The sequence below is a fragment of the Podarcis gaigeae genome (assembly GCF_964106915.1).
Source record: "Podarcis gaigeae genome assembly, chromosome: 8".
NCBI classification, from domain to species: domain Eukaryota; kingdom Metazoa; phylum Chordata; class Lepidosauria; order Squamata; family Lacertidae; genus Podarcis; species Podarcis gaigeae.
Genome location: NC_139684.1, coordinates 54144045 through 54170716, shown reverse-complemented (window position 1 = coordinate 54170716; position 26672 = coordinate 54144045). Strand labels below are relative to the sequence as shown.

The window sequence follows — 26672 nt, the reverse complement described above, 5'->3', positions numbered from 1 at the left end:
AGAGGGACGCGCACCTGCCTGCCTGCCTCTGAGGACCCAGGAGCGGCTTCATAATGCACATCGGAGCCGGATCGCTTGCTTCCTCCCACCCCACGTAACACACATTCACACGTTAATCGCAACACGGTTCCTGTCCTATTCGTGTCAGTTGTACGCTGCAGCACACAACTGCGTGAAATGGATTTTTGGAGCCTAACTACTACACTAAACGCGTGTTAACTAAGCGCCGCCCCCAGCACGTTCTCAGTATATCAGTTCATTCTGAGAAGCACCTTTGAGGAGAAGGAATTTAAATAAGAGAAGCAGTGCGCTTGTGTTGGGAGACCGCGGGCGCGATTACCTTTCTGCTGGCTCCAACTGCCCCCCTTCCCCCCCCCAAAAAAGTGCTCCTGTTGTCACGATTCTTCGGGCATCACTGAAATCTCCCCACCCCATCTTGCCCCACTTTATACAGACACGCATTTGCTTCTGTTCTGATTTGAAAAGCGGGGGAAAGGCAACCCAGGCACCGAATCCATTCCACAGTGCAAGTATAACCATGCAGCTTGGATCTCGGCCAAAATGTCTTTTTATTTTCTAAATTGCCAGGCAGATTAATACTGTCCAAAGGCTTTAACAACCTGGAAACTCAGATAAGGAGCTCTCTGAAGTGCCCAGGGAAGTCCAAGGTACTTTCAGTGTGCATTCCAAGAGAGGTGTGTGTATGTATGGCTATGTGTGTGTGTCTGTGCACACCTGCCTGGAGAGAGAGAGAGAGAGAGAGAAATACCTTCTGCCCTTTTCAGAAACGTTTTCCTTATAGTTACAGCCTTTGCAGTTGCAAACATCACCATCAACAACAAATAATAACTGAGGTGTAGTAGAGGAAAATCCCCCAACCTGGTGCTGTCCAGGGGCTTTGGATTTGGATTAGGTATGGAAAGACTCAAGACAAGGATTGAAGAGATGAGGCTTCAATTCCCCCTCATTCACTTAGGGATGAAGTTTGCCTAGCCTACCTTACAGGGTCATTGGAAGGACAGGAGGAAAGACCATATTCACTTTCATGAGCTCCTAGGAGGAAAGAACAAGTAGAAATATGATAGATCTAAAATACAAAATTTATCACTTTGGTTCACCCTTTCTACCTTTGAATCAGTTGCAGCCGGAACCTAAATGCATGTACTGAGACTGCAGCCTTAACCCCCCCACACCAGGGATAAGCCCAATGGAATTCAGTCGGCCTTACTTCTGAGTAGGTATGGCTAGGGTTTCACTGTTACTCCCAAAGAAGCATGCTTACAATTGCAGTCATTTTGCAACTTAATTTTGCTTGTTTACTTTGAAATAAGTCCTATGGAGTTTATTATTTGTTAGTTTGTTGCATTTATGTTTACATCCAGACAGCTCAAGGTGGCATATGTAGTTCTTCCTCATTTTATCATCACAACAACCCTGTAGCTTAGGCTGAGAGACAGCGACTGGTCCAGGGTCACCCCGGGAACTTCACGGCCGAGTGGGGACATAAACCCTGGTCTCCCAGGTACTAGTCCAACATGCTAACAAACCACCACACTTTGAGTCTTTTTGCAACAGCACAATGAGAGCGTTTTGGACCTCGCTTGACCTATCCAGAGCAGGGGGAACCAACATGGTACCCTGCAGGTTTGTTGGATTCCAACCCACATCATCCCCAGCCATTGATTAGGGCTAATGGAAATGGGGAGGGGGGCACCATGTTGGCTACCTCTAATCAAGAAAACCGAAGCATTCTGTAATCTCATGCCTAGTCCAGCAGACTATTTGTGAGATGTACGTTCCTAAACGGAATGCCTCCCTTGTGGAATTGCAAATTAGCAACTGGGATAGACAGACCCACCTAACCCTCAAAGCCTTTCCTCCCTCAGATTGTACTTCCAGACAACTTCAAGACTTCCCTCTATTCTTTTCTTCATGCTGATGTCAGGGCTGAGCTGTAGAAGGCAGCCTGAAGCAGGTCCAGATCAAAGAGCAATGAGGAACTCAGTCCCACAGGAGGCAGTGATGGGCTCCAACTTTAAAAGGTTAAAGTCATGGAGGTGAGGTCTATCCACCAGCAATGGTGGATATGCTCTACCTCCATGGTTGCAGGCAATAATGCTTCTGAATACCAGTTGCTGGAAACCACAGGTGGGAAGAGTGCTCTTGTGCTCATTGCCTGCTTGTGCGCTTCCCACAGGCACCTGGTGGGCCACTGTGAGTAAAGGATGCGGAACTAGATGGGCCACTGGCCAGATCCAGCAGCTTGTCTTACATTCTCATGAGGACCAGAAGAGAGGAATAACACATGTAGACCTTGTGGCTCAAGCAGAATTTGGCTAGAAACCCTTTCATGATCATTCATAAGCCAAAGGAGGAGGGGAGAGTTGGTTGGATTCAGTTCTGAAGGTTCTTAGCTGAGGAGTTGCAGTGACTTGGCTCACCACCTGGGGCAGCAGTCAGCAGCTCCTGAGAAAGCGCACTTGTCAGATTTTGGTACCCAATGCAATACTTTCTGGACACGTACAAGTGCCTGATGCTCAGTCCAGCAACAACAAATAGGGTAACAGAATACATGCTTTCACCAGACATAGTCTTGGTTTCAATCTCCTGTTAAAATAACCAGGTAGCAGGCAATGTGTAAAAGACCTCTACCCAAGATCCTGGAGGGTTGCTGCTAGTTAGAGCAAATGATTCTGGGGTTGGCTACCCCTGCCAGAATGGAATGGGTGTATGTTTTAGCTGCTGCACCTATCTAAAAGGCTCCAAACATGATCAGACTCATCCGTCAAATGTGATGAAGGCCTGGAGTTTGATGTGAATTTGCAGCTGTTTGTGTCCCTGTGCTGCTGGGTCCCCCCCCCCCAGTGTCTATTAATTTTTATTCATTTATTGCATTTATATCCCACCTTTTCTCCAAGGAGCTCAAGGTGGCATACAGGGTTCTCTTCCTTTCCATTTTATCCTCACAACAACCCTTTGAGGTAGGTTAGGCTCAGAGACTGTGATTGGCCCAGTGAGCTTCATGACCAAGTAGGGATTTGAACTCTGGTCTCCCAGGTCTCCCCTCACCTCAGACCCTGAATCAGAAGCAATATTTGTAAAACTGAAGTTTAAGTCCTCCCACTGACCTAAGCTTGGGAAAGTAAAATAGCAACACTTTTTTTCCCTTCCTCACACAGGTGCATGGAACTGACTGATATCATAGCCAGCCAAGAGGGGATTAACCCTACAAAATTTCAGAAAGGTAGATCCATGGGTTTCTGTGCTAGTCAAGAATAGATGACAAGGTAAAAGGTTATTTGCCTATTTAAAAGTTGTTTTTTGCTTAACTTTAATTGTACATCACTTAGAAAATCTATATTATGAGGTATATAATAAATATGAATATTATTACTTATTAGGCTAGGAGAGGATCAAATGAATAATGATTTAACAGGCTTTATTTGGAAGTGTGGCGTTTCCGTGTGCTGCGCTGGTGCTGGCTTGCCAGAGCAGCTTCGTCACGCTGGCCACATGACCCGGAAGTGTCTCCAGACAGCGCTGGCTCCCGGCCTCTTAAGTGAGATAAGCGCACAACCCTAGAGTCGGACACGACTGGCCCGTACGGGCAGGGGTACCTTTACCTTTACTATTTGGAAGTGTGTTAACTAAATGCTCCATCTATTTAAACTTGGCAGTTTAAAAAAAATGGCAAGCAACAGATATGTGGCTGACACCATTGAGTAAGTTATGCCTCTTTCCCAGAAGAGGCACATACAAGCCCTGAGTTTGGGTTTGTTGCTCCATTTGCTCCAAAGTCTGTCTGAAGAGCTGTGTACATTTATTTTCTCTGTGGCTTATTTCCACCCAAGGCAAGAAGATGAACACCATCTGCCATGATGTTGTCAGATTTCCATCCCATACAACTAGTGTGCATGAGAAAACTGTCTGGCCATGGTTTTAAATAGACATCCTTATTTTGTAAGGAGAACACATGACACTCCGATTTGCTTTGCTGCCACCACAAGTATCTTTACAACCATTTGCTACATGTGTGTCTAAGAACCCATGTCTGAATGCATTTACACACAGCACCTTGCATGAAAGGTCAGATCTTTGCTGGAGTCTATTGCTTTAAGAAGGGACGCGGGTGGCGCTGTGGGTAAAAGCCTCAGCACCTAGGACTTGCCGATCGAAAGGTCGGCGGTTTGAATCCCCGTGGCGGGGTGCGCTCCCGTCGCTCGGTCCCAGCGCCTGCCAACCTAGCAGTTCGAAAGCACCCCCGGGTGCAAGTAGATAAATAGGGACCGCTTACTAGCGGGAAGGTAAACGGCGTTCCATGTGCTGCGCTGGCTCACCAGATGCAGCTTGTCACACTGGCCACGTGACCCGGAAGTGTCTGCGGACAGCGCTGGCTCCCAGCCTCTAGAGTGAGATGAGCGCACAATCCTAGAGTCTGTCAAGACTGGCCCGTACGGGCAGGGGTACCTTTACATTATTGCTTTAAGAACATAGCTGAAGTATCCTGTACCCAGAAATGTACTCTTACCCAGAACTATTCCATGGAGGAGTAGTTATTTTAAAGAAATAACAAAGGAATTGATAAGAAAATAGTGTGGTGCAGCATTTATATTAAAAAGCACAGAAGCATTTAACTAATATTGCAACTCATTTAAACTCCTAGTCTAAAGGAAAAAAGAGTTACTACACTTTTAGAGGAAAATAAAGTGGAGGGCTTACAGGATTCCATAGTTTGCAAAACGTTACCTATCCAGGCTAAGATGAACTATTCCCGCAGCTATCTGGGTGTGAGGATGTGAGAGACCAAGACTAGAAGCAGGATCAGGAATTTGGTGCCTTTGTGATTTCAATTCTTTGGGAAACCTCTCTAAACTTTCATGCTGCCAGCCAATGGAATCCTAACCAGGCTTCTTGATCCAGCACTGACATCAGTGTGGTGTTGCAGGGAAAGTTGAAGGGGTCTGGGAATCTCTAGTTGGGCATGCACAAGTGAGGGACAATGAGGGGTTTGCTGATATGTACGTGGGTGTGCACAGGGCCAGCCCACCTATGAGGCAAGGTGAAATGACAACCTCAGGTGGCAGGTTCCATAGAAGCAGCAGATCCGGATTTTGATCTTTCTCGCCCTCCCCCTGTCACGGTCTGGTTCACGGGCGATCGAAGACCCGGCAGGGGACGTCAGGACTGGGGCATGGTGGCAGGGTGGGAGCAAGAATGGGGATGCAGGAGTCAGGAAGCCAAGAGTCCGAGGGTCAGGAAGCAGGGAGTCAGGAAGTCAAGGGTCCAAGGATTAAGAAGCTGGGAGTAAAGAAGCCAAGGTTCAAGGATCAGGAAGCAAGAAACCAAACTCAGCAAGGCAGGAAGTGTGTTGCTGTGGCAAAGAGCCGAAGGAAAATGCTGACCTTATATCCCTTCCCAGCTCTTGCCACCAGGTGCTGTGAGTTACCAATCGTCCTCACGTGCGAGGCCACGACTTGCCTCTTCAGAACAAATTTAGGAAGGCCCCAGTCCTGCAAAGTCCTATTGGTCACAGGGCCTAGCTCCTGCACGCACACCTGATACCCCCTTGTTCCTGGTGTAGATCTTCCCTGGCACCTTCTTCCCTGGCAGGGAGAGGGGGTGCCATTTGGGGGGGCAGCTCAGGTGCCAAAAAGTCTTGGGACTGCTCTGGGTGTGCACAAGGCAGGGTGTGTGAGTATCTCTTCAAGATAACCTCTTGAACAGATTTCCTACTAGGCAGCAAATATTCTGCATGGGATTTCCTGGCCTGCCAGGACACCTGGAATGAGATGCTATTGTTCTACTCACCCCAAATTTACATATCTATATTTGACCCAGTAAGCCTGTCTTGGGAAGTTAAGATAAGGGTCTTATGTTGGGAACTCTGCATCCAGGGACCTTTTTGTTGCCATTATCATCATTTCAGTGATTGAACCATCAATGTTCCTGTCATACAATAACTTGCTAGAGAGGGTCAGAAAAGAAGTGGGAGTGGTGGGGTGCAATTACCAGAGTCTGCTGCTGTTCATGCCAATTTCTGGTCTGGTTACAAACATCAAACGACAGCCAATATAACACCATGTTTAGCTTTCACAAAGGCATCTGGCTTCACTGTCAAAAGTACACATTGGCATTCTGGTGCAGCATCAGAGATTGAGAGCCTCAAAGTGAACTTGAAACATGCCATTCTTCTATCCACAGAGATGCAACTGCCCAGAATATTTTACCTAAAAAAATATCGTATTTTTTCGTCTATAAGATGCCCCCATGTCTAAGACGCCCCCTATTTTTGGGAACTCAGATTTAAGCAAATGGGGAAGATGTAACCGTGTATAAGACGCCCCCTAATTTTTGACATTATTTCTAAGGGGGGAAAACCTAGTCTCATACATGGAAAAATACAGTAATTTGCAAGGTATTAGCAACCTCACTCCACCATCAGGCCCAACACCCTTAAAGGAACAAAATGGTCTGTCACAGGTCAGATGCAAAACAAGAGCAGGAAAGTGGTTGGGTTTAGAAATCAATGGTGGCGGTTCTTATAAGAATGTATTTTTAATCTTTTGTTGGAAGCTGTTGGGGAAACCCAGCCAGATGGGTGGGGTATATATTATTATTATTATTATTATTATTATTATTATTATTATTATTTACACTATCTTTCATTTTGAGAAGAAATACTAAACAAAACACCACAATAAAACTAATTCAATAAAACCATCACAATAAAACAACATCAAACTATCAGGAATAGCGAGAACTGGTGTTAATGCACAGGAAAATGCTCTGGTAAACAGGTACATTTTCAGTTATTGGCAGGAATGATTATCATTGGAGCTCACCTGATCTCCATGGGAAAATCATTCCACAAGGTAAGTGTCAGCATGGAAATGTGTTTGGTTTTCTACCCCCCACCCCACTCCCCCATGAACAAACAAAAAACCAAACCCCCGTGCTCCCAAGACAGTTATATACAAGTTGGAACTCTAGGTTCAATAAGGAAGGAGAAACAAAATTCTCTACACATTTTTGCCGATTCCAACTGGAAAATGTGCAAAAGGAAACTCTGCATAATGCTATTCTCTGCAAAATAAACTTCTCTTCCCAAACTGCCACTTGCATGGATGGGGAGAGTTTTTTGTTTTTTTTTAAAGAGGTCACTGGAATGACAGCTGAGAGGTTATACTACCTCAGGTTAATCCATTATCCCATACAGAAGTTACATTTAAGATGTACATGCTCCTGCATAGCTTTGGGTGATGGGGTACCTGAGAGCATCTGAAATGGGGGTGGCTAGCCGTTTTCAGCCAAAGGAAACCACTCTTGGCCAACCCTCTGGGAACAGTATGCCAGCAGAGGGTGCAACCCCCCTGCACTGTTACATGCACATCCAGGACAACCCGTTCAGGGTGCTGGGTTCAGCAGACAGTTTTAAACCTCTCAATCCACCCCTGCACAGTGTTTGCTTTAACATGCTTTTCTTTTTGTAGCCACCACCACTACTGGTCCAGGAAAATGTGCTTGGTGCCCTGGATCAGGCCGCAGACCCCAGGTGAGCCACCCTGGTCTATAGTTGTGATGGCCTGGGATTTGGACTCGGAGGCTGAACCTGAGGAATCCCAGCCTGCACAGGAATCCCCGCCTCCAGAACCAGCTGAGCCGGGGCTGGGGCTTGAGCCTGAAGGGTCCTCACCTGTGCTGGATCCTCAGGTGCAGGCACCAGCTGAGTCTGCTCTGGCTCCTGAGGTGATGGAGGACCCATTGCCTGCAGGTGCTCCACTCTTAGCCCCGTCAGGGTAAGCTGAGGTTGCCTCTGGCTCTGGTAACCCTCCAGCCTCTCCTGATCTGCAGAGGCTCAGGGCAGAAAGGCGGAGGAAACTAGGTTCCCGCAGGAGGAGTGCTCGCCTCCAGGCCAGGCGGGGCGAGTCACCTGTGGGCAGGAGCCGCCCTATGCCTCGGGGCAGATAAAAGCCAGCCAGACCCAGTCCCAGGTTGGGGGAGCAACATTGTTGGTAGCTTGTTCCTGCCTGCACCCTGTCCTGCTCTTCTGCCAGAGTTCCTGATCTCACCCGACTCCCTGCCTTGGACCCCGCTTCAGCTTTGATGAACAGCTTCTATACTGTACCCTCAGACTGGACTCGGACCTCACCACATGGTTGACCCTCAGGACCAGCACAATAGTCTAGAAAGGAGTCGTGGAATGCATTAATAAAGTGGCTGCCTCTTAAGGAAGGTTTTGTGGGCATTATAAGTGCCCCTGAACTTAATTCTTCACCCAGGTGATTGGGAGACCACCCTTTGCTTGTATTTTAGCTCTTCTGCCTCCAACAACATATTATTTAATATATTTATATCTCACCTTTCCTTCAAGGAGCTCAAGGTGGCATACATAGTTCTCCTCCCATTTAATCCTCACAACAATCCTGTGAGGTAGGTTAGGCTGAGAGACTGAGACCGGCTCAAGATCATCCAATGAGCTTCATGGCTGAGTGGGTATTTGAACCCTGATCTCCCAGGTCTAGTCCCACACCATGCAGCCACAGGATTTGCTAGTGTAACCATGGCTTGGAGAAAGTGGATAAAGAAAACATCTCTTTCACTCTTTCATGACACTAGAGACAACCAGCAAAGCTGAATGTTGGAAAATGTAGACAAAACTGTAATGCTTCATGCAGCACATGGGTAAACTATGGAACTCGCTCCCTCAGGAGGCAGTGATGGCCACAGACTTGGATGGCTTTAAAGGCGGATTGGACAAATTTATGGAGGATGAGGCTATCAGTGGCTACTAGCCACAGTGGCTATTCTCTGCCTCCACTGTCAGAAGAAGTAATGCTTCTGAATATCAGTCGCTGGAAACTGCAGGAGGGTAGAGTGCACTTGGATTTCCATAGGCATCTGGGTGGCCACTGTAAGAACAGGATGTTCAACTAGATGAGCTATTGGCCTGATCCAGCAGGCTCTTCTTATGTTATTTTCTTACGTTATTATGTACTGTTCTCCAAGTGGGCCACAGCAAATAAGCTTAAGTGCAGTTCAGAGGGTGCGAAGTCTTCTCACCAGGACAGATATTTCACAGCTGGCTCCCTCATCACTCAACCATAGGAGCCTGGTGGCGAAAAGAGGGAATTACTGGAAGTGCCATGATGGTGATCCTTCCTCGCCACCCTCCTAGATGTTCCATCTGCTAATGCTGGTGTTACTGCCATTGTGGTTAAAAAATACAAAAGAGACCTCATAGAGGACCACCAAAGAGACCCCATGAGATGCAGCTCAAGATGATGAGCAAAAGTGACAGCACCCAGTAAACCAACCAGAGGAGACAGAACAGCAGCCTCCCTGCAGCTCATCAGGGGTCTGTTTCGTGAACTGAGTTGCACAGTCCCCATCCATTCTAAAGGAAGGTAGGAAGGAGAGAACGGTTCTGTAAGTTGATCAAATAACCTGAAGGTGTCCCAGACCAAAGGTGGAGAACCTCAGGTCCAGGTTCCAAATGTGGCCCTCTAGTCCTCTGTATCTGGTCCTTGAAACTCTCTTAAGCTATGCTCACCCTTCTTTGCACCCTGGCTGGACTGTGCCCTTGAGCTCTGCTGTTGCCCCTTGCTTGTCTGGATGGAGAATAGAGGCAGATGGTGCATAGAAACTAGCCCACTGTACAAAGGTACAATTTAAATATGTTGATCCACCCCCCTTTGCCTCTGAACCCACCCCCCACAGGCATGTTGCCTAGAAGGGAATGTGTCCCCTAGGCTAAAAATGTGCCCTCCATTTAGACCAATGAAGAGGCATCTCTGTGGCACAATTCAACTCATTTATTGAGATCTTTCTGGGTGGGATTTTTCCCCAGAAAGAAAAAAAGTTTGGAGGACTGGAATTTGGGGATATTGTTTATCAGTGGAAGCCGGTCTATTGGGGCAAATGGAGCACTGTCCCAGTAAATGCTTCACCTCATCCAGCCTCCACCTGCCTGTCTTCTTACTTACAAACAAATCCAAGGGATGGAACTACCTATCAGCCTCCTCCTCTGTTGAACTCCCCGCTGCAGTGGGCATCAGTCACCAAAGTGGCTTGCTACAGTGCAGGTGACAAAGTCCTACAAGCCCAACATTTATCAGATGCATGAAGTGTAATCCAAAACTTGCAGGGTATATATGGTCACATGTTTCACCCCATTCTGACTGCAAAACTGAACTTGCAAAAAACAATATGCTCTCTATTATTCCATGTGCTTGGCTTGGTTTCCCTGCTGGCAAGTTCTGATCTATCAAGCAGCCTTCTGGAAACAGTTGAAGCTTTCTCTCCCCCAACCCTCCAGCCCTGCCTCAGTCTTAGAATCTTGCTTAATAGCTGGATTTGTTTACTATGAATCACAGGGTACCTTTCTTTACTATTATGTGTATTATGGGGAATGTTTTATAAATGCCCTAATAATTATGGGTGTGGGTTTTTGTCCTGCGGTTAATGAACTCCTTGGAAATGTGCTCCAGCTTCCACCAAGCTGTCAAAAACCCTCACAGCTTTTGGAGTAAAGAACAGGCGTGGCACTCAGTAAAGCCCAGGCATGAGAAAAAAGCATCACTCATTTCCAAATGAATGCTACTTTTTCTAATTCAGACTTGCTTGGAGGCTTTGAAAATCCTGTAGCAATCTTAAGGACGGCATCCATCATTCCTTCCTAGAGGAACTGGGTTGAGTGCCAATTAGTCTGGAAGTGCAACAGTCTTCCACCTCTCCCCAAAATAAGGGTGTGGGTCTTACATACTTGGGGAATCTCCTAGGTATGCAGAAGAATAGCAGATTTTAAATTAAAAGAAATATCCTCCCTGCGAAGTGTCCTGATGCCAGGAGAATTTACTATCTAACACGTGCCAATATAGGTGGATGCAGTTCATAAATTATGCAACAGGGGCTAAATTATTTAAATACAATTAATCACAAATACACCCTTTTTGAACCCCTTCTGTGATTGATACAGGATTAGATGACATGCCCCGAGATATTCAAGCACTGGCGGAGGAACAGGGGTGCGGGGGGAGCGCACCGCTTCTGGCGGCACGATCCCAGTGGGGTGCCATCGTGGCTACCCCCCACCACGCTGGGTGCCATGCCCCTAGGACGCGCACCATGCGTTGCGCCCCTGCTGGAAGCACGTCACACCCCCAGGATGCGCGCCAGCCACGACCCTGCCTGCTCTCCGCCCCGCCCCCCTCCGCCGGAGCTTGAAGTTTACACTGTATTCAAGGTGTAATTTTTGAAGCACACTGATAAGAAATGAAAACTTTATGCCAAAGTCTTCCCTTACAGATAGTCAAATGCAGATTTAAGATATATTAAAGCTGCAAAATGTCTTCCTCTGGATGGTCTGGAAAATTTCTCCACCTTGTGTGCTAAACTGCCATTGATAGCCCTTTCCTCCATGATAGCGTTTTTGTCATGAATTTATCTAATCCTCTTTTAAAGCCATCTAAGCCTCTTGTGGGAGAGAGTTCCATAGCTTAACTATATGCTGCATTAAATAGTCATTTCTTTTATCTGTCTAGAATCCTTCACAGTCCAGCTCACAGGAGCCAAGTCCTAAGGGCCAAGATCCCTCCCCCCCATAAAATATTTGAAGGGTCCCCCCCCCCAGTTGATGGGCATTGCTATTCAAATGGGGTGTGTGTGCTGCATCTTGTGATTATTTTATTTAAGTTGGCACCCCTGGTCCAGCTTCATTAGATGTTGACAAATTCTTATTTTATGAAAGAGAAAAAACTATTCACTATCCACTTTTTCCACACCCTGCATAATTTTATAAACTTTTGTCATGCTGCCTCTTACTGGCCTTTTCTCTCTAAGTGAAAAAGTCCTAAACGCTGCAACAACTCTGCAATATGCTTTTTTTAAGTGAGGTGACCAGAATGGTACAATGCATTCCAAATGTGGTTGCACCATAGATTTGTATAGAAGCATGATATCAATAGTTCCTGCCCTCCCCCCCAATTCCTTTCCTATTGTTCCCTAGCATAAAGGTAAAGGTACCCCTGACCGTTATTGTATTTTAGTGCATTGTTGGAAGCCGCCCAGAGTGGCTGGAGAAATCCAGCCAGATGGGCAGGGTATAAATAATAAATTATTACTATTATTATGACCGTTAGGTCCAGTCATGGATAACTCTGGGGTTGTGGCGCTCATCTTGCTCTATAGGCCGAGGGAGCCAGCGTTTGTCTGCAGACAGCTTCCGGGTCATGTGGCCAGCATGACTAAGCCGCTTCTGGCGAACCAGAGCAGCGCACGGAAATGCCGTTTACCTTCCTGTCGGAGCGGTACCTATTTATCTACTTGCACTTTGATGTGCTTTCGAACTGCTAGGTGGGCAGGAGCAGGGACCGAGCAACGGGAGCTCACCCCGTGGCGGGGATTCGAAACGCTGACCGGCAAGCCCTAGGCTCAGTGGTTTAGACCACAGCACCACCCGCATCCCTAGCATAGAACTTGCCTTTTTTATTTAATGGATTTATTGCATTGACATGTAATCTCATCGTTTCCCCCCAAGGAGCTCAAGAAGGTGGCGTACATGGTTCTCTCCGTCATTTAATCTCCATAGCATCCCAGTGTGATACATTAGGTTGAGAGGCAGTAACTGGCAGAAGGACATCCTCTGAGCATCATGTCTGAGTGGGAATTTGAACACTGGTTTCCCAGGTCTTAGTCCAGTACATAGTCCAGTACTAAGGCAGTGCTGCCACACGCTGGATCACCATCTTAATCAATGTATCCATTACAACCCCAAGGTATCATTCCTGGTCAGGCCCATGAGCGAACAGTATATGTGAAATTGAGATTATTGTGATTATTATTTTTTTGCCCCATATGTACATCAGTTGATGCAATCTATTTATTTTTTACATTGAATTGCATTTGCTATTTTTCTGTCCGTTCAGACAGCTTGGAGAGGTGCTTTCGGAGCTCTTCGCAACCCCTTTTTGTCTTAACCATCCTGGTTTAACCACCATCAGCAAACTTGGCCATCTCGTCGGTCCACCGCGAACTCTAGATTGTTCTACCTGAATTTAGACCTCCTAACGCCAATAGTTAGGCCCCATTAGGAAGTACGACTGAGGGCCTATAGGATACATCCAGGAACACTTTTATATTGAAAGTTACTTCAAAAGTTGCCTTTGAAGGGGTGTTGGGTACAGGAAAGGATAAAAAAAAATGTAAAAGAATCCCGAACACCTTCAACCATCCCGCCTACTTCTTTTACACAAGAAAAAAAAACACACGAGGCAATGTATATGATTGGCTTCCGAACCTGCCACTCCAAGCACCTAGGTCTCGGATTGACGCCTGGGGATGGCAGTCCCTGGGAACGCGATCTGCTATTGGTCATGGTAGCTGCCAATCCGATTAAAGGGGCCGCTTCAACTCTGAGGTAGCCCGAAGCCTGATTGGTTGGGTCCGGTTTCGCAATCGCCTCTCTCCTTCTCTTGCCCCCCCCTCCCCGTGTTTGGAAAGAATCGAGAGAGAGAAAGAGAAAAAGCGAGTCGGGCCTGGCCGGGCTCGCGCCTCCCCCCCTCCCCGCGCAGCCCCCCGGATCGATACCTGGGCCAGGTACGGCACGAGACTGGGCGGGGCCGGGGAGAACGTCTTCCTTCCCTATGGGGCAGGAGGAAAAGGGGGCATGGGGGGGGGGCAAGCATGGCGGGAAGAAGGAGACGCGAGAGGGCCCCCCTCCCCTCAGAAAGGCTTCTATCACCCTCCCCCCCCACTTGTTGTGGGGATTTATAAACGGGACGCAAAAGGGGTTGGGGAGGCGCCTATGGGGCAGATTGGGGGCGGTGCCAAACGCGGTTAGAGGGGTGAGAGCTCCCCCTCCCAAGGAATGTGTTTGTTTGTTTATATGTGTATATTTACTTCACCGATATAGGGCCGACCGGAGAGCAGGGAGTTCTCACGGTGGCTCGCGAAGGCCCAGAAACGTGTGGGGTGGTGGTGGTGGTGGTGGTAATAGTGATGTGGGGTAAGGAGGAGGGGGGTTCGTGGTGTGGAGGGGGGAGAGTTTCCCATGTTTTTCTGTATGGGGCAGGAGAGAGTGGGGAGCGGGGGCTGGAGGGTTAGGGGGGGACTCCTAAGGTAAGGTAGGAGCATCTGTGCCCCATAGCCGGGGCGAGAGGCGCGTGGCTTCCCCACGGAGGGGGACCCGCCGGCGGTGCCGAGGAGCGCGTGTCTGGAGCGCGTCTCTCTCTCTCTCTCTGAAGTATGATGCAACCTTCGAGCAACTCTGCCTTCGTCCCTGCTGAGATGAGGTCATGTCTTGGCACATGGGAAATCCCCCAGGGGAGGGAGGGAGCGGGAGAGAGAGCGAGAGAGCGCCTGAGTCCACCCTTCTTAGCCTGCCTAAAGGGTCTTTCTTAGGCTGCACCTTCTTTCCAGGCTCTGAGCTGCAAAGCTGCAGGCTTCCCTTAATAACCTGTTCTGTTTTTTTAGAGAAGCTCCCAGGACATTTGATTCCGAATGCAGCTGGTTTGGGCCGCTCGTTCCTTGCCCCTACTTGTGTTGAGGCGAGCCTTCTCCTTTTTTTTTAAACCCACAAGAAACAAATCCAGCTCAGGGCGAACTTAACAGAAGAGCGATCACAAGCATTTCCCACAATTCTCTCTTCTCCACGTTTCAGTTTCCGTACACATCGGCACAAGTCTGGGCTTTGCTGTTCGTAGGTCAGTCTGTGCACCTACCTCCTCTGTGCTCTCAGGAGTTTCAGGAAATGGTAATTGTCTTGTTGATAAAGAGTTGTTCAACATGTAAGGACACTGAGCATTGAGGCTAGGGTTCCTATCTGTGGTTAGATGAAGGCAAAAGTGAAAACTGTTTCCCAAGTTAGGGGAAACGTAAAAAAAAATAATTAAATTTGACATGTATTCTAGGATTATTATAACATTCTTGGCTTCAAAACTAGCTGCTTTTTCTGCCAGGGTGTCTGCAGCCAGTGATCTTTGAAATAACTTTCATTGCTAAAATCCTATGCCCAGCCTAATGCATTGCTAAAATACTGTCCCCAACCTGATACCCTCCAGACATTTTGGATTACGATTTCATTAGCTCCAGCCAGCATGGCAGTGCTAGCTGGGGGTGATGGAAGTTGTAATCCAGGACATCTGGAGAGCACCAGGCTGGGGAAGTCTGCTCTGTAAAATAAAATCCATGTTGTGCATACAAGTCCTATAGATTATGAGGGAAGTTGTGACTTTTCCCTGTATGTGTCTCAGGTCTTACACTTTTGGAAACCTCTGTGAAATTCTGCAATGTACTTTTAAATGTATTAAGATCTGCCACTCAGGATACAACATTACTTTGCCTGAGATACTACTTTTAAAATGGGGACAATTAGAAGCAAGGGTGGACATATTAAAGGACACATTGTCTTTAAGAGGGATTGCCACTTTTCCTATTCTCACTACCAGCCACACCCTCATGATAGAAAAGTTGCTGCTGTGTACAAGTATGCATTGATTTGTAAGTATGGAGCACCTGTGCTTTGGCATAGTTTACCCACCTCCTTTGGCATTTCAGTGTCACATTTAAGTGCTTTTTTAATGTAACTTGAAACTGTAGCCAAATATTTTACCATTGCTTGATTCAAATTTGTTAGAGCTACGAAGGTCCTGGGGGGGGGGGGCAGCGCTAGTTTGTGGGCTGCCAGTCAGTTTTTTCTGGGCTCACCACTTGGTCACCACTGAAGTTTTATTTGCTACATTTATATCCTGCCTTTACTCCAAGATGCTCAGTGCAGTGTTCATAGTTCTTGGATTGTGTACAACTAGGTTTTAGGAGTCAATCCACTGAAATATTTAGGCTCCTGGTGAAAATGTTTCTCTTCAACCAGTCGTTCGGCTGATTAACATTCTGTGGCCTTTTAAATGTGTCTGGGGGGTGTTATTGTAGAGACCTAGAAACTTCATATTTGACTTTCCAGACTTTGTTGAGCATTGAATGGTATGGCTTCTCTCCTTCGTTAGTATTGGTGCTGTTTAAGGGCTTAGAGAGCAATATTCAGTTCTCACAAAAAAATAAAAATAAAATGGAGAGCCCTGTTCCAGTGAGGCAGCCATGGTATTAGCCAGCTAGGGTTGGTGGGATGGAGCTTTTAGCAACAGGTATAAGATTCTAAAGCAGCAAGAGAGGTACCTTTACCTGACTCCCATATCCTTTCTGTCATGTATCCTAATCAATATTATTATTTCTCAATAGTCTCCTGCCAACTAGAGTGAAGTAGCTGAGTATGACAGGGTGTGATACCCCAGGGAAACAGGTCTGGCTGGCCTTATTATATATGTCCTGCTATCTTGGGGAAAACATGTTTTTTGTGGGGAGGTTGACTTGAGATCATCTGCTGCTGTGTATATTTCTCTTTCTTGCATTTTATTATGTTTAGATTGTTTTTTAAAATGTATAGCTCTCTTTTCTGTTATTAGACTTCAATAAGAATAAAACAAAAGGTGGCAGTAGACATGGGATGCTCTGTGACAAACCTGAGGCTCAGGGCTTCAACTGCACTTGTGTGTCATTTGCTGGGAATTAGCTCACTTCCTATCTTCAGCATGCACAGTTTATCTCAAGTGCCATATGCTGTTCTTCATCACCCTCACAACATCATCACTGTAGATAACTGCGGCAACCATAGCTATTGAAAGATAGGGTGTATGGCTGGAGTCCTGATTAACAGCCAGGAGACTGAGAGGTGTTGAGTGGAGAGATGTGTAAGAAGGAAAAGGAATGGTTTTCTGTATATATTTATTTGTATTGATGGTTTTATTGTGTATTTCTGTAACATTTGTTGTGTTAGTGGTGGACTTCTTGGGCCACAGTCATTTGAAAGGTGCCCATCAAACCAGTATCCAGAGCATATCCCCCCTCCGTGAAAACTACCTTGATCACTTGCAAACCTTATGTCCAGTGCATAGCCTACACTCTACAGACTTGGTAAAAGAAATAGATGCGTCTGCATTATCTGGTGCTGCAGTACACCATTAAGACTACCATGCTGAGTGGCAAAAGCAGGCTTACTATAACTGCTTGCATACCTTTTCTTTTAAATTGGTGTAAATGTTTATCTTAAATTTGTTCTTATGATACTGATGTAGGACCAGTTATGCTAGTATGTTTTTCTTGCAGACAATATCAGAAAATTGCTTTATCCTCTTGTGTGGCCATCCCAGGGGGTTTTCTCATTAGAAGATGGTTTAAGACACTCAGCATTTCTGCTTTATTCAGTTTTTCTGATTCTGTCTCTCCCCGCCTCCCTTCTTCCCATCTTTAACTTCAGTATTTTCTTTAATTTTTCAAACAAAAAACTTTAGCAGCTTGGTCTGAAAATTATGCTAAAATAAACTGTAAATGACACACCATTGAAGTATAAGTTGGATTTTTAAAAATAATGTTGCTGTAATAAGGAAATGAACTTGAAATCTGCCTTGGCTACTTCCTTGTAACAAATGGTTGTGCCTGCTTATACCTTTCTAAGAGGCTAATTTGAGCAAGAGGAAGCAAGTGTTGCAATTGTGAGTTAACAAGGTAGCTGGAAATATGCCTCTGTGTATTTGGATCATTCTCTTGAAGAGCTTTTTCCAGAGCGTAAGGTCCAGAACTCCTCACAGCAGAATTCATTTTACAAGAAAGAAATGGCATCTCTTTTTATGTGTCTTCCTCATTACTCTGTTCAGCCTTCAGTTTCCATGGGGACAGTGCTGTGGGGAAAACTTCCAGCATAATATGACCACACCTTTTGGGTGCATCCTATTCTTTTCTTTACAATTGCAGCAAGGCAAATGAGGCTCAGTGTTCTATTCTGAAAATACCTTATCTGGCTTTGGGTATCGGGTGATGGCAGTATTGCCTCTTGCTGGTGTACTTAAACATCTTGGCTCTGTCATTAAACTTTATACCCAATAGGTTTCTTCACTTAAGCTGAAGGAAAGAGGCTCTTCTGTTTGTCCATCCTGACAAATTATTTTGGGAATTGGTCACTCCTTGCTTGTGTTTTTTAAGTTGTTGCCGTACAGTGCAGTTCTATGCATGTCTACTCAGTAGCAGAGCCTTTGAACTCCTAGGTAGGTGTTCGTAGGATTTCAGCCTCGGTGTTGGTCTGTTAAGCCTTCAAAGGGGTCCATATGCTGTTGGCATTGACCTTCCTATGTTTAATTTGCTTTGGCTAGATTCCTCTGTAGCCAAATTTCTCTAGGTTTCCAATATTTTATCCCTATATTACAGATTAATTATAGCATCCCTGTGTACTGAATAAAAATATCAAATGTATAACAGAATAATGGGAAAATGTTTGCATGCCAGTTGAAAACTTACAATTTCCCACAGGCCTTTTGAGATTTAATTACCTGGACAAGTTTTGGATATTTGTGCTGTAGCTGACTGGCTGTTTTTATCTCTTGACTTGCTGTAGATTTTGCTTTTACATTTTATGAATGTATCCTGCTCTGGCATCAGATGGGTGGGTTGTTTTTTTTTTAATACAAAAAAGGAGGTTAATTTTATCTCCCAAGGTCTAGGGCCCCTGCTCAAAGCAGTGTATCTGAAAAGAGGAAACACTTTCTAGGCTTCGGGAAGGGCTGGGCATGTGCTACATTGAGAGATTCTAGACTGGAGCTAGTGGAAGTTGTGGGCCTTTTGCAATGGCAACCTCTCTGTGTGACACCTTCCCAAAAAAAGATTTGGCCAGCTACCTCACTCATTGCATTTAGAAAACGGATCAGGTCCTTTCTTTTTATTTCCTTTTTTAAGGACAGCTTTTATGAATTAAGTGTGTTATTGAAGCTGATTGTTGTATTTGCTATGTGTTTTATAGAGTCATGTTTGGCTAAGAGGTAAAGAGTGAATGTAATAAGGGTGTTTGGCAGCCCAGGATGCAAATACCGTATATTTCGCTCTATAAGACGCACTAGACCACAAGACTAGTTTTTGGAGGAGGAAAACAAGAAAAGGAAAAATCTGAATCTCAGAAGCCAGAACAGCAAGAGGAATTGCTGCGCAGTGAAAGCAGCAATCCCTCTTGCTGTTCTGGCTTCTGTGATAGCTGCGCAGCCTGCATTTGTTCCATAAGACGCACACACATTTCCCCTTACTTTTTAGGAGGGAAAAAGTGAGTCTTATAGAGCAAAAAATACGGTAATTCATTCTATGTATTAGAGAGGAATAATTAGAAATTGCAATATTTGGATGAGATACTGAATTTCCGACTAAATATTAGGAAGGATTTCCTGACAGTAAGAGCTGCTTGACAGTGGAAAAGATTCCCTTGGATGGTAGTGGACTCTCTTTCCTTGGAGGTTTTTAAGCATTGTTGGATGGCCATATGTCATGTTAAGTTGTGATTCTTGCATTGCAGGGGGGTTGGACTAGATGATTCTTGGGGTCCCTTGCAATTCTACAATTCCATGAATCTATATATTTAGGGATGCAATTCCTTGCTTACTTCCTGTTATGAAAGTGCACATTTCAGTATGGTAGTTCATAATAAAGGTTCAAGCATTAAACATATGTAAAATCCAAACATTAGGTAGAATTTTGAAAATAAAAAGTTCATTGTTGGCTTATCTGCAGTTGTGAAGGTTAATCACATATGCAGCTGCCCCTACATTGCTTGGAATATAAATTTCTGTACTTTAAGCTTTCATGATGCACAGGCTTTGAGACTTTCATTTGCCACTGAGGGCATGTTCTTGCCCTCTGGTGAGTGCCATGAGCCCTGGACTTCTGCCGAAACCTGGACTTGCAGAATGGTGGTGAGAATCCACACATTAGTGTGGGAATAGTCCATGGTTGGGAGGAGGATGGGGGCCTACAAAGCATTATAAATCCCATAGCAGCATAGTGTTGAACAGACAAGCCCCTGCTATCCTTTTCATAATTGCCCCTAGGAAGTGATGGTCCAGGAGCTGCACTAGGTATATATGGAGACATTATGGAGATAGAAAAGAAAAGCCTCTGTACTCACTTACAAGTGAGTAAATATACTTGTTTGCATGACTCCTGTATTCAATTCAACCTGGAAAGATTTGAGCAAAGTGTGTCTAAAAGTACAGCAAATGTAGAGCAAATGTTAGACAGTAAGACCAGTTGCCAAGACAGGGTTGTGAAATTGGAAGCTTTTAAAGACCTGGCTAGACATTTGTCCACTAGGGATGTCTTTATGATAGCTCAATACATCCAGGCATGTTGCCGGGAGGTTGCCTAAGGGTGAGGCAATAAGGCAAGTCAAATAGCTGTAAAGGCCCTCAGCAAAAGGCATAGAAATAAAAACTGCATTTATTCCAGAGTCCAGACATGTTTTGACAACTGTAATTCTGAAACTACCAGTCCGTAGAAACACCATATTCTTCATTGTGTACATATACATATGTCTGCATGCCTGTCAAGAACACCAACCTATGCCCTTAAAGCAGAATAATTCAAATGCAAATTTGCTAATATCCAAAGACTTCAAGACTGTCTTGCAACATAATCTTCTGTATATCTATTCAGAAGTAAGGTTCATTGAGCAAAATAGTACTCTCATCCAAGTGTTTGATGGATTGCACAGCATTTTTTGCTTTTTCTGCTAATTTGATGGACATCTAATTGTCTGTGTATGTGTGCCGACACATACATACATAGATGAATATGAATAATAACAGTGATCTGTTAAATTAAGAATTCTAAAGTATTGGAAAAGGAGAGAGATGTCCAATAGGGCTGTGCAAAACAATATTTGTTGCAATATCTGAAAAGTGAGTACAGAACCCTAGTCTCGAAATACATTTGGAGTAAAGAATATAGTATCCCTGTACTGCTGTGATCTTTTGTAGGCTGTAGTATCGGACACTCCTTCCCTCAGTAATGCAACTTCTGCTGCTGAGTACACAGCACACCAAGTACAAGCAGATCTGGCCTACTGAACACAGTGCATTCCCTGGGAATCATTAGTTAGGCGAATGTTTGCATTAAGAAGTCCACAATTTCCATTATTTCTTATGGAAATATTTCTAATGTGGGATTGGTCCAATATCTTTTCACTCCCTCTTTCCATGACTGATGCTGACCAGCAAAACACAAATAAACAAGAAAGTTGGCTGTTTGGTTATGTGAATCTGCAAAATGTATAGCAAAGTTTGGGTGTAATTTTTTATGTGTGGATAAGTGAATTTTTCAGATAGCGAGCATTCAGATAGCAGGACCTGCATGTACAATATTCCTGTACAAGGTACAGAAGATGGGGACTTTTTTTACTATATGATTCCCTGTTGTTGTTGTTTTAAATAAACCTGGGAGACTTAAGTTTTCAAATAATTTAAAAAACTTAAAATAGTAGAACACTTGCTGTGCTGGAAGGTTGTTATCATCCTGGACTGTGTTCTGTTTTTAAAAGGCTGCACAACTATTTGACACCTTTGTGTGGCATAGTGCAGGAGCGCTCAGACTGAAGAATTTTAAAAATACAACACACCATCATTGTCTGTCACACTTGCACAACCACATTCCCTAGTAGAGTTGTCTGGCTGGATCAGGCTACAAGTCCATCTAGTTCAGCATCTTGATTCTGGGAAGCAGGACAGTAGCCCTTTTGCATTCTTAACCCCTAGCAATTAGTATTCAAAAACACAGTGCCTTTGAAGCACCTGGTCTAGTAGCCATTGATAGGCTTGGCCTCTGTTTCATTTGTCCTTTTAAAGGCATCTTAGCTAGTCGCCAAAGCAGCATGGCTGGCAGTTTTGCCTGTAATGCCAGAATTTTTTTATAACACTGGATGTGCATTGGAAATCACAACTGGGTTACAGTTCGAACAGTGGCATGTATTTGATAAACGTTAAAGTTCTTGAGCTACTGCATGTTGAACTTGGGTCACAAGTCTAACAAAGTTGAAGGTTTTTGGTAGAGGGTGTAGCCTGTACAACTTTCCTACACAAGAAACAGGGCTGTTCAGGACCCACTTCAGAAAACTCATTCTTTCTTTCTTTATTTTTTATCAGATCTGTTTTTGTTTCCATTTGAACTGGTTTGTTTGTTTTTATTTAAGGCGAAATTTGATGATAAAGGGTTCCAGGGGGCATCACATATCCCTAAGTTGATTTTTGTAAAAAAATATATAAAAAAAAATCAAGATCAAGGCATTGAGGTTGGTGATTGGCATACTGGAGTGGGAAAGGATGCAACTTATTTGCATGAAGAATCCCCTATGTGTTTTTTCTATGCAGTCTTCTAATGCAGATGACAAAGACAATTCTATGGGTGTGCCATTGGAAATTTCCCAACACTTTCTTTTTCGTTCTAGGTTTAGATCCACGTGATCTGTTTAAGAAACATCCTGGCAATCTAGAACACCTTACTTTCTCTAATAAATCATACTGTGGGTTTAAAGAAGAGCCTGTCCAAATGAGCAAGACATCACAGCAGAACACAACTGCAGAAAGCAACGGAGTAAGTGTCATCTACACCCAAGCACAAGCGAGTGGGTTGCAGCAGGTTCCTCAGTTGGTGCCTATTAGTCCTGGAGGTGGAGGCAAAGCTACGCCTCCCAGTAAGCAGGGCAAGAAGAATTCCACAATTGATAGAAACAGTGATGAGTACCGCCAGCGCAGGGAGCGCAACAACATGGCGGTAAAAAAGAGTCGTTTGAAAAGCAAGCAGAAGGCCCAGGATACTCTGCAGAGGGTCAACCAGCTCAAAGAGGAGAATGAACGCTTGGAGGCTAAAATCAAGCTCCTGACAAAGGAACTGAGTGTACTCAAAGACTTGTTTCTTGAACACGCTCACAACTTCACAGACAGTGTGCAACCTCTTGGCACAGAAAGCACTGCCACAAATTCAGATGGCTCTGGACAATAGGTGCCCTTTCTCAGCTCATGGGCAGAACAGTATGGACACAGCCCTCCTTACACAAGTCAGGTGCAGCAGCAGAGAAACTTCTCTAAACTTTGTAACATCTGTCATTTTGTGGCTTGTTCTGTTTTTCTAAATAGTAGGCTTAACACTGAAAGGTTGTTTCAAGTAAACTGCAAACTGTTTATTACTAAGTATTTGTTTTTCATTAAGTGTTAATGTATTTTCTGCTCTGGCATTTTTGACTAATTGAAATGATAAAAATGAACAAACACCCCAAAAACTTACATCAGAAACATTGGCCCGCAGTACTTGGGCAACTATAATTAAATGATTAGTTGTTTAATGTATTCTGAGTGGTTTAAATTGTGCTGATTAATTGGGCTGCAGTTCTTAAATGTTTTTAGTATAACAAATTTCAGAAATCTTGTTTGAAATGGCAGGTGACACATAAGGGTCATCCCCTCTCCTGCACTCCACTTTTGCAGGAAGGAAGCCTCTTTCTGAGGTGGTGCCTGCTATGACCCTTAACAGTCATAATCTGAAGTATGGACAATCTAAAGAGTGTTGATATGCAGAATCATAGAGATTTACAACTGTTATTAAGTTGTGATTTGTGATTAAATCAACACAGGTTTTTTTCACCAGGGTCACTGAAACAATCAAATACCCAGTGTAGAGATTGACTATTTTAAAATGATTGGTGCAAAAGCTGGTTTAAAGCATATTTATTTCTTCATTGCTTATTTTTTGTGGTGTGAGGTTCACTGAAGCAACCTGTTTTTGATTGTCAGGGTGGGATGTTTCAAACATGTAGCATAAAGCCTTGCTGGATACAGCTCCCATAGTCTTATGGGTTATGTTCAGTAACAGTGCCTCAGAAACAGTAAGGCTTGCTAAGGCTCAGATGACGACCACATTTTGTAGGCTTGTCAGGCATTATTAGTCTGTGGTCTGAATGCAGGTCCAAGCCTCTCCCTAACATTGCTACCAACAGTGGGAGTGAAGCAGCATTGCCTACCTGCAAGCTGATCACCATTTTAATTGCCTACAATGCCCTGACAGTGTCAGCCTTTCTGGCATTGTGAGAAATCTTGTGCCTCCATATAAGTCTTTGGCTGAGAGGACCAGAGCAGTCGTCAGCATTGATGAGGCCAAGGTAGCTGGTAGTGCCAGTGGGCTTGAAGAGTTCTAATTTCAGCCCTAGGAGTGGATTTCAAGATCACTCTCTTCAGTTCCCATCACTGTGTGCAGAAGGGAATGACTTCACAGGGAAATGGTGTATATTTAAATATGGATTGCCCTGTCTGAGGTTTGCAGCTGATGACAATGTAGGAGCTTGGGACCTGAGAAGTATTGTGGCTCGCAGCCCCTTTTGTGACAAATGGCAATGAATGGTAAGTGCAGGAGATTGGTTTGTGATAAAGGGTTGTGCAGAAGGTAAAGGTCAAGGTACCCCTGCCCATACGGGCCAGTCTTGACAGACTCTGGGGTTGTGCGCCCATCTCACTCAAGAGGCCAGGGGCCAGCGCTGTCCGGAGACACTTCCGGGTCACGTGGCCAGCGTGACATCGCTGCTCTGGCGAGCCAGAGCTGCACACGGAAACGCCGTTTACCTTCCCGCTAGAAAGCGGTCCCTATTTATCTACTTGCACCCGGAGGTGCTTTTGAACTGCTAGGTTGGCAGGCGCTGGGACCAAGCAGCGGGAGCGCACCCCGCCGCAGGGATTCGAACCGCCGACCTTTCAATCGGCAAGTCCTAGGTGCTGAGGCTTTAACCCACAGCGCCACCTGCGTCCCATTGTGCAGAAGGAGGGCCATTCAAAAACTAAATGAGATGGGCATTTCAAACCCCCTGACCTCCTTTATCCAGGGACTTCTACATCCTAATACTCGAACTGCACTGCTGTCAAGATGCAAGGGAGCTTCATACTAATTAACTGGGGCTGAAAGAAACATGAAGCACTGGCCTTTGATACAAGGTTAGTTGACCTGGCTGTTCACTGCCCTGTGACCCAAATTAGTTGGTTATTCTGCAGCCAGGACTTTTTCAAAAAACAAGCCTTGTAACAGGGTCCACAAAATTAATTCCTTGCTTATTGGCATTCCTTTGAGAGTGGGTGGGTGGGTGGAGAACCTTAGTTTTTTATATATACTTTTCAAGTGCTGGTGATAAGCCCCCTTATTTTATCTTTGTGGTGTATAGGAAACTTAACACATTAAAAAGAGCAGGGAAGTTGATATAACCTTTAATTTATTTTCCCTCAACTATTTTCATTCATAGTATGTTTGCATATTGGATTAGCAAAAAATACTTTTATACCTCCCCTTTGCAGTCATTGTGTTGTACATGTATTTAGAAAGACTGAGTCAAGAACTCAGTGATGATAGACAAGAATAATTAAAAAAAAACTTTACAAAATCATGCTTGTGTGTACTTGTGGAAATTTCTCTTGAAAGGGCTAGTCACAGAAGGCCAAGTAAAGTAGCTGGTGGGGAAGATTCAGTGCTTGATGGAGCAGGGAGGGGAGCAGGGTAGCAGATTACTTTCTTGGTCATACTAGAAATCTTGTTCAGTATGCATGAGCCGCTACTTACAAGATCAAAAACTAGGAGAACACAATATCTGTCTAGAAGCAAACAGAGCAGGTCCATGCCTCATCATGACATAGAAAGGAGCTCTCACTTTGGAAGCCAGTATAGTGTAAATGGACAGAATGCTGCATGTTGGATTCCTGTTTGGCTAGGAAGCTGATTGGGTGGCTGCGAGCAAGTTGTTGCTTAGCTTATTACTAAGGGTTGTGCCACACTCCACTCACCATCCCTCCTTCCGTTCCCCTCACACTAACCCCACCCTAGAGCTTCCCCTTCCCAGCCCATACAACTACTAAACATGCTTTTCACCTTGCACCAAATTTTCAGATGCCCCTTGTCTTCTGTAGCCTTGCTTTGTACCGTTTTCACCTTGACTCCAAGTTTCCTTCCTCTCCTTTTGTCAACTTCCCCATGTACAGAAGCTAACACCAAAAAGCCTTTCCTAACACCCCTCTAGCTGTACTCTAACCTTGCTTTAATCTGCCACTCCCCCTACCCACTTCTCTGCCATTAAAAAAAAAAAATCACCACTTTCTCCTTCTGTTTTTACTCCAGCCCTGCTTTATTCAAATTTCTGCTTAAAAATTGTAGTTTAAAACTACAATTTTCCTTTGCTGTCCTGCAACCTGCCTTCTCTTTCCTCTCCTCCCTTCATGCAAATCCAGGATTGTAATGGAGCACTACATATCCTCCAATAGGGGATGCGTATTGACGCCTTTACATTTTTATGTATATGGGAAGATAAATTATCTTAAGCATTATGTTTCAGGAGACATATACATATAATCATATTCTGAATCAAATACATGTTTATGAAATAAAATGCTGCAATAAAAAGGACACCTGTGTGATTAAATAACATTACAACTGAGCGAAGGAGTAATTCCTATAAACCAAAGTGTTGACAGGGTGCTAAACTCTCCCTCGCTGATGCTTGGGCTGATGGAACAGAATGACATAAGTTCATGCTGAACTGTGAAATCAGGCTAGCTAGAGGCTGCACTCATGACTTCATGTACCTGGGAGTAAGCCTCAAATTCAGCAGGACTTAACTTCTGAGTACAGCACACATGGTGAGACCTGCTGCCATAGGTGGCTTGCAATGGGTTAGCTGCCACTTCATTAACTTTATCATTAAGCTGTGACAAGACTCTGTTTTTGCTACTAAAGTCCAGCAGGGCTACCCCTCTGGAAATTAATTTAACTTTGAAAGGGAACACACTGGGAAG

At 44.7% G+C, this 26672-nt stretch overlaps 1 protein-coding gene and 1 long non-coding RNA gene across 2 annotated transcripts; one reads left to right on the top strand and one right to left on the bottom strand.

The window, feature by feature from the left end:
* Positions 1 to 81: 81 nt before the first annotated feature.
* On the bottom strand, positions 82 to 13360 carry LOC310850294. The gene is made up of 3 exons (XR_014567283.1): positions 13047 to 13360; positions 167 to 1053; positions 82 to 135 (listed from the first exon to the last, which is right to left on the bottom strand). It is a non-coding gene; the product is annotated as an uncharacterized lncRNA (long non-coding RNA).
* Positions 13361 to 13459: 99 nt separating this feature from the next.
* CEBPG (CCAAT enhancer binding protein gamma) lies at positions 13460 to 25273 on the top strand. Its single transcript, XM_083751557.1, has 3 exons — positions 13460 to 13593; positions 22301 to 24288; positions 24661 to 25273. The coding sequence occupies exon 2, from the start codon at positions 22402 to 22404 to the stop codon at positions 22852 to 22854; it is 453 nt and encodes a 150-aa protein (XP_083607683.1). The 5' UTR covers positions 13460 to 13593; positions 22301 to 22401; the 3' UTR covers positions 22855 to 24288; positions 24661 to 25273.
* The last annotated feature ends 1399 nt before the right edge of the window (positions 25274 to 26672 follow it).

Excerpts from the sequence above, each read along its gene's own strand:
- CEBPG (XM_083751557.1), top strand. The coding sequence starts at position 22,402 with ATGAGCAAGACATCACAGCAGAACACAACTGCAGAAAGCAACGGAGTA.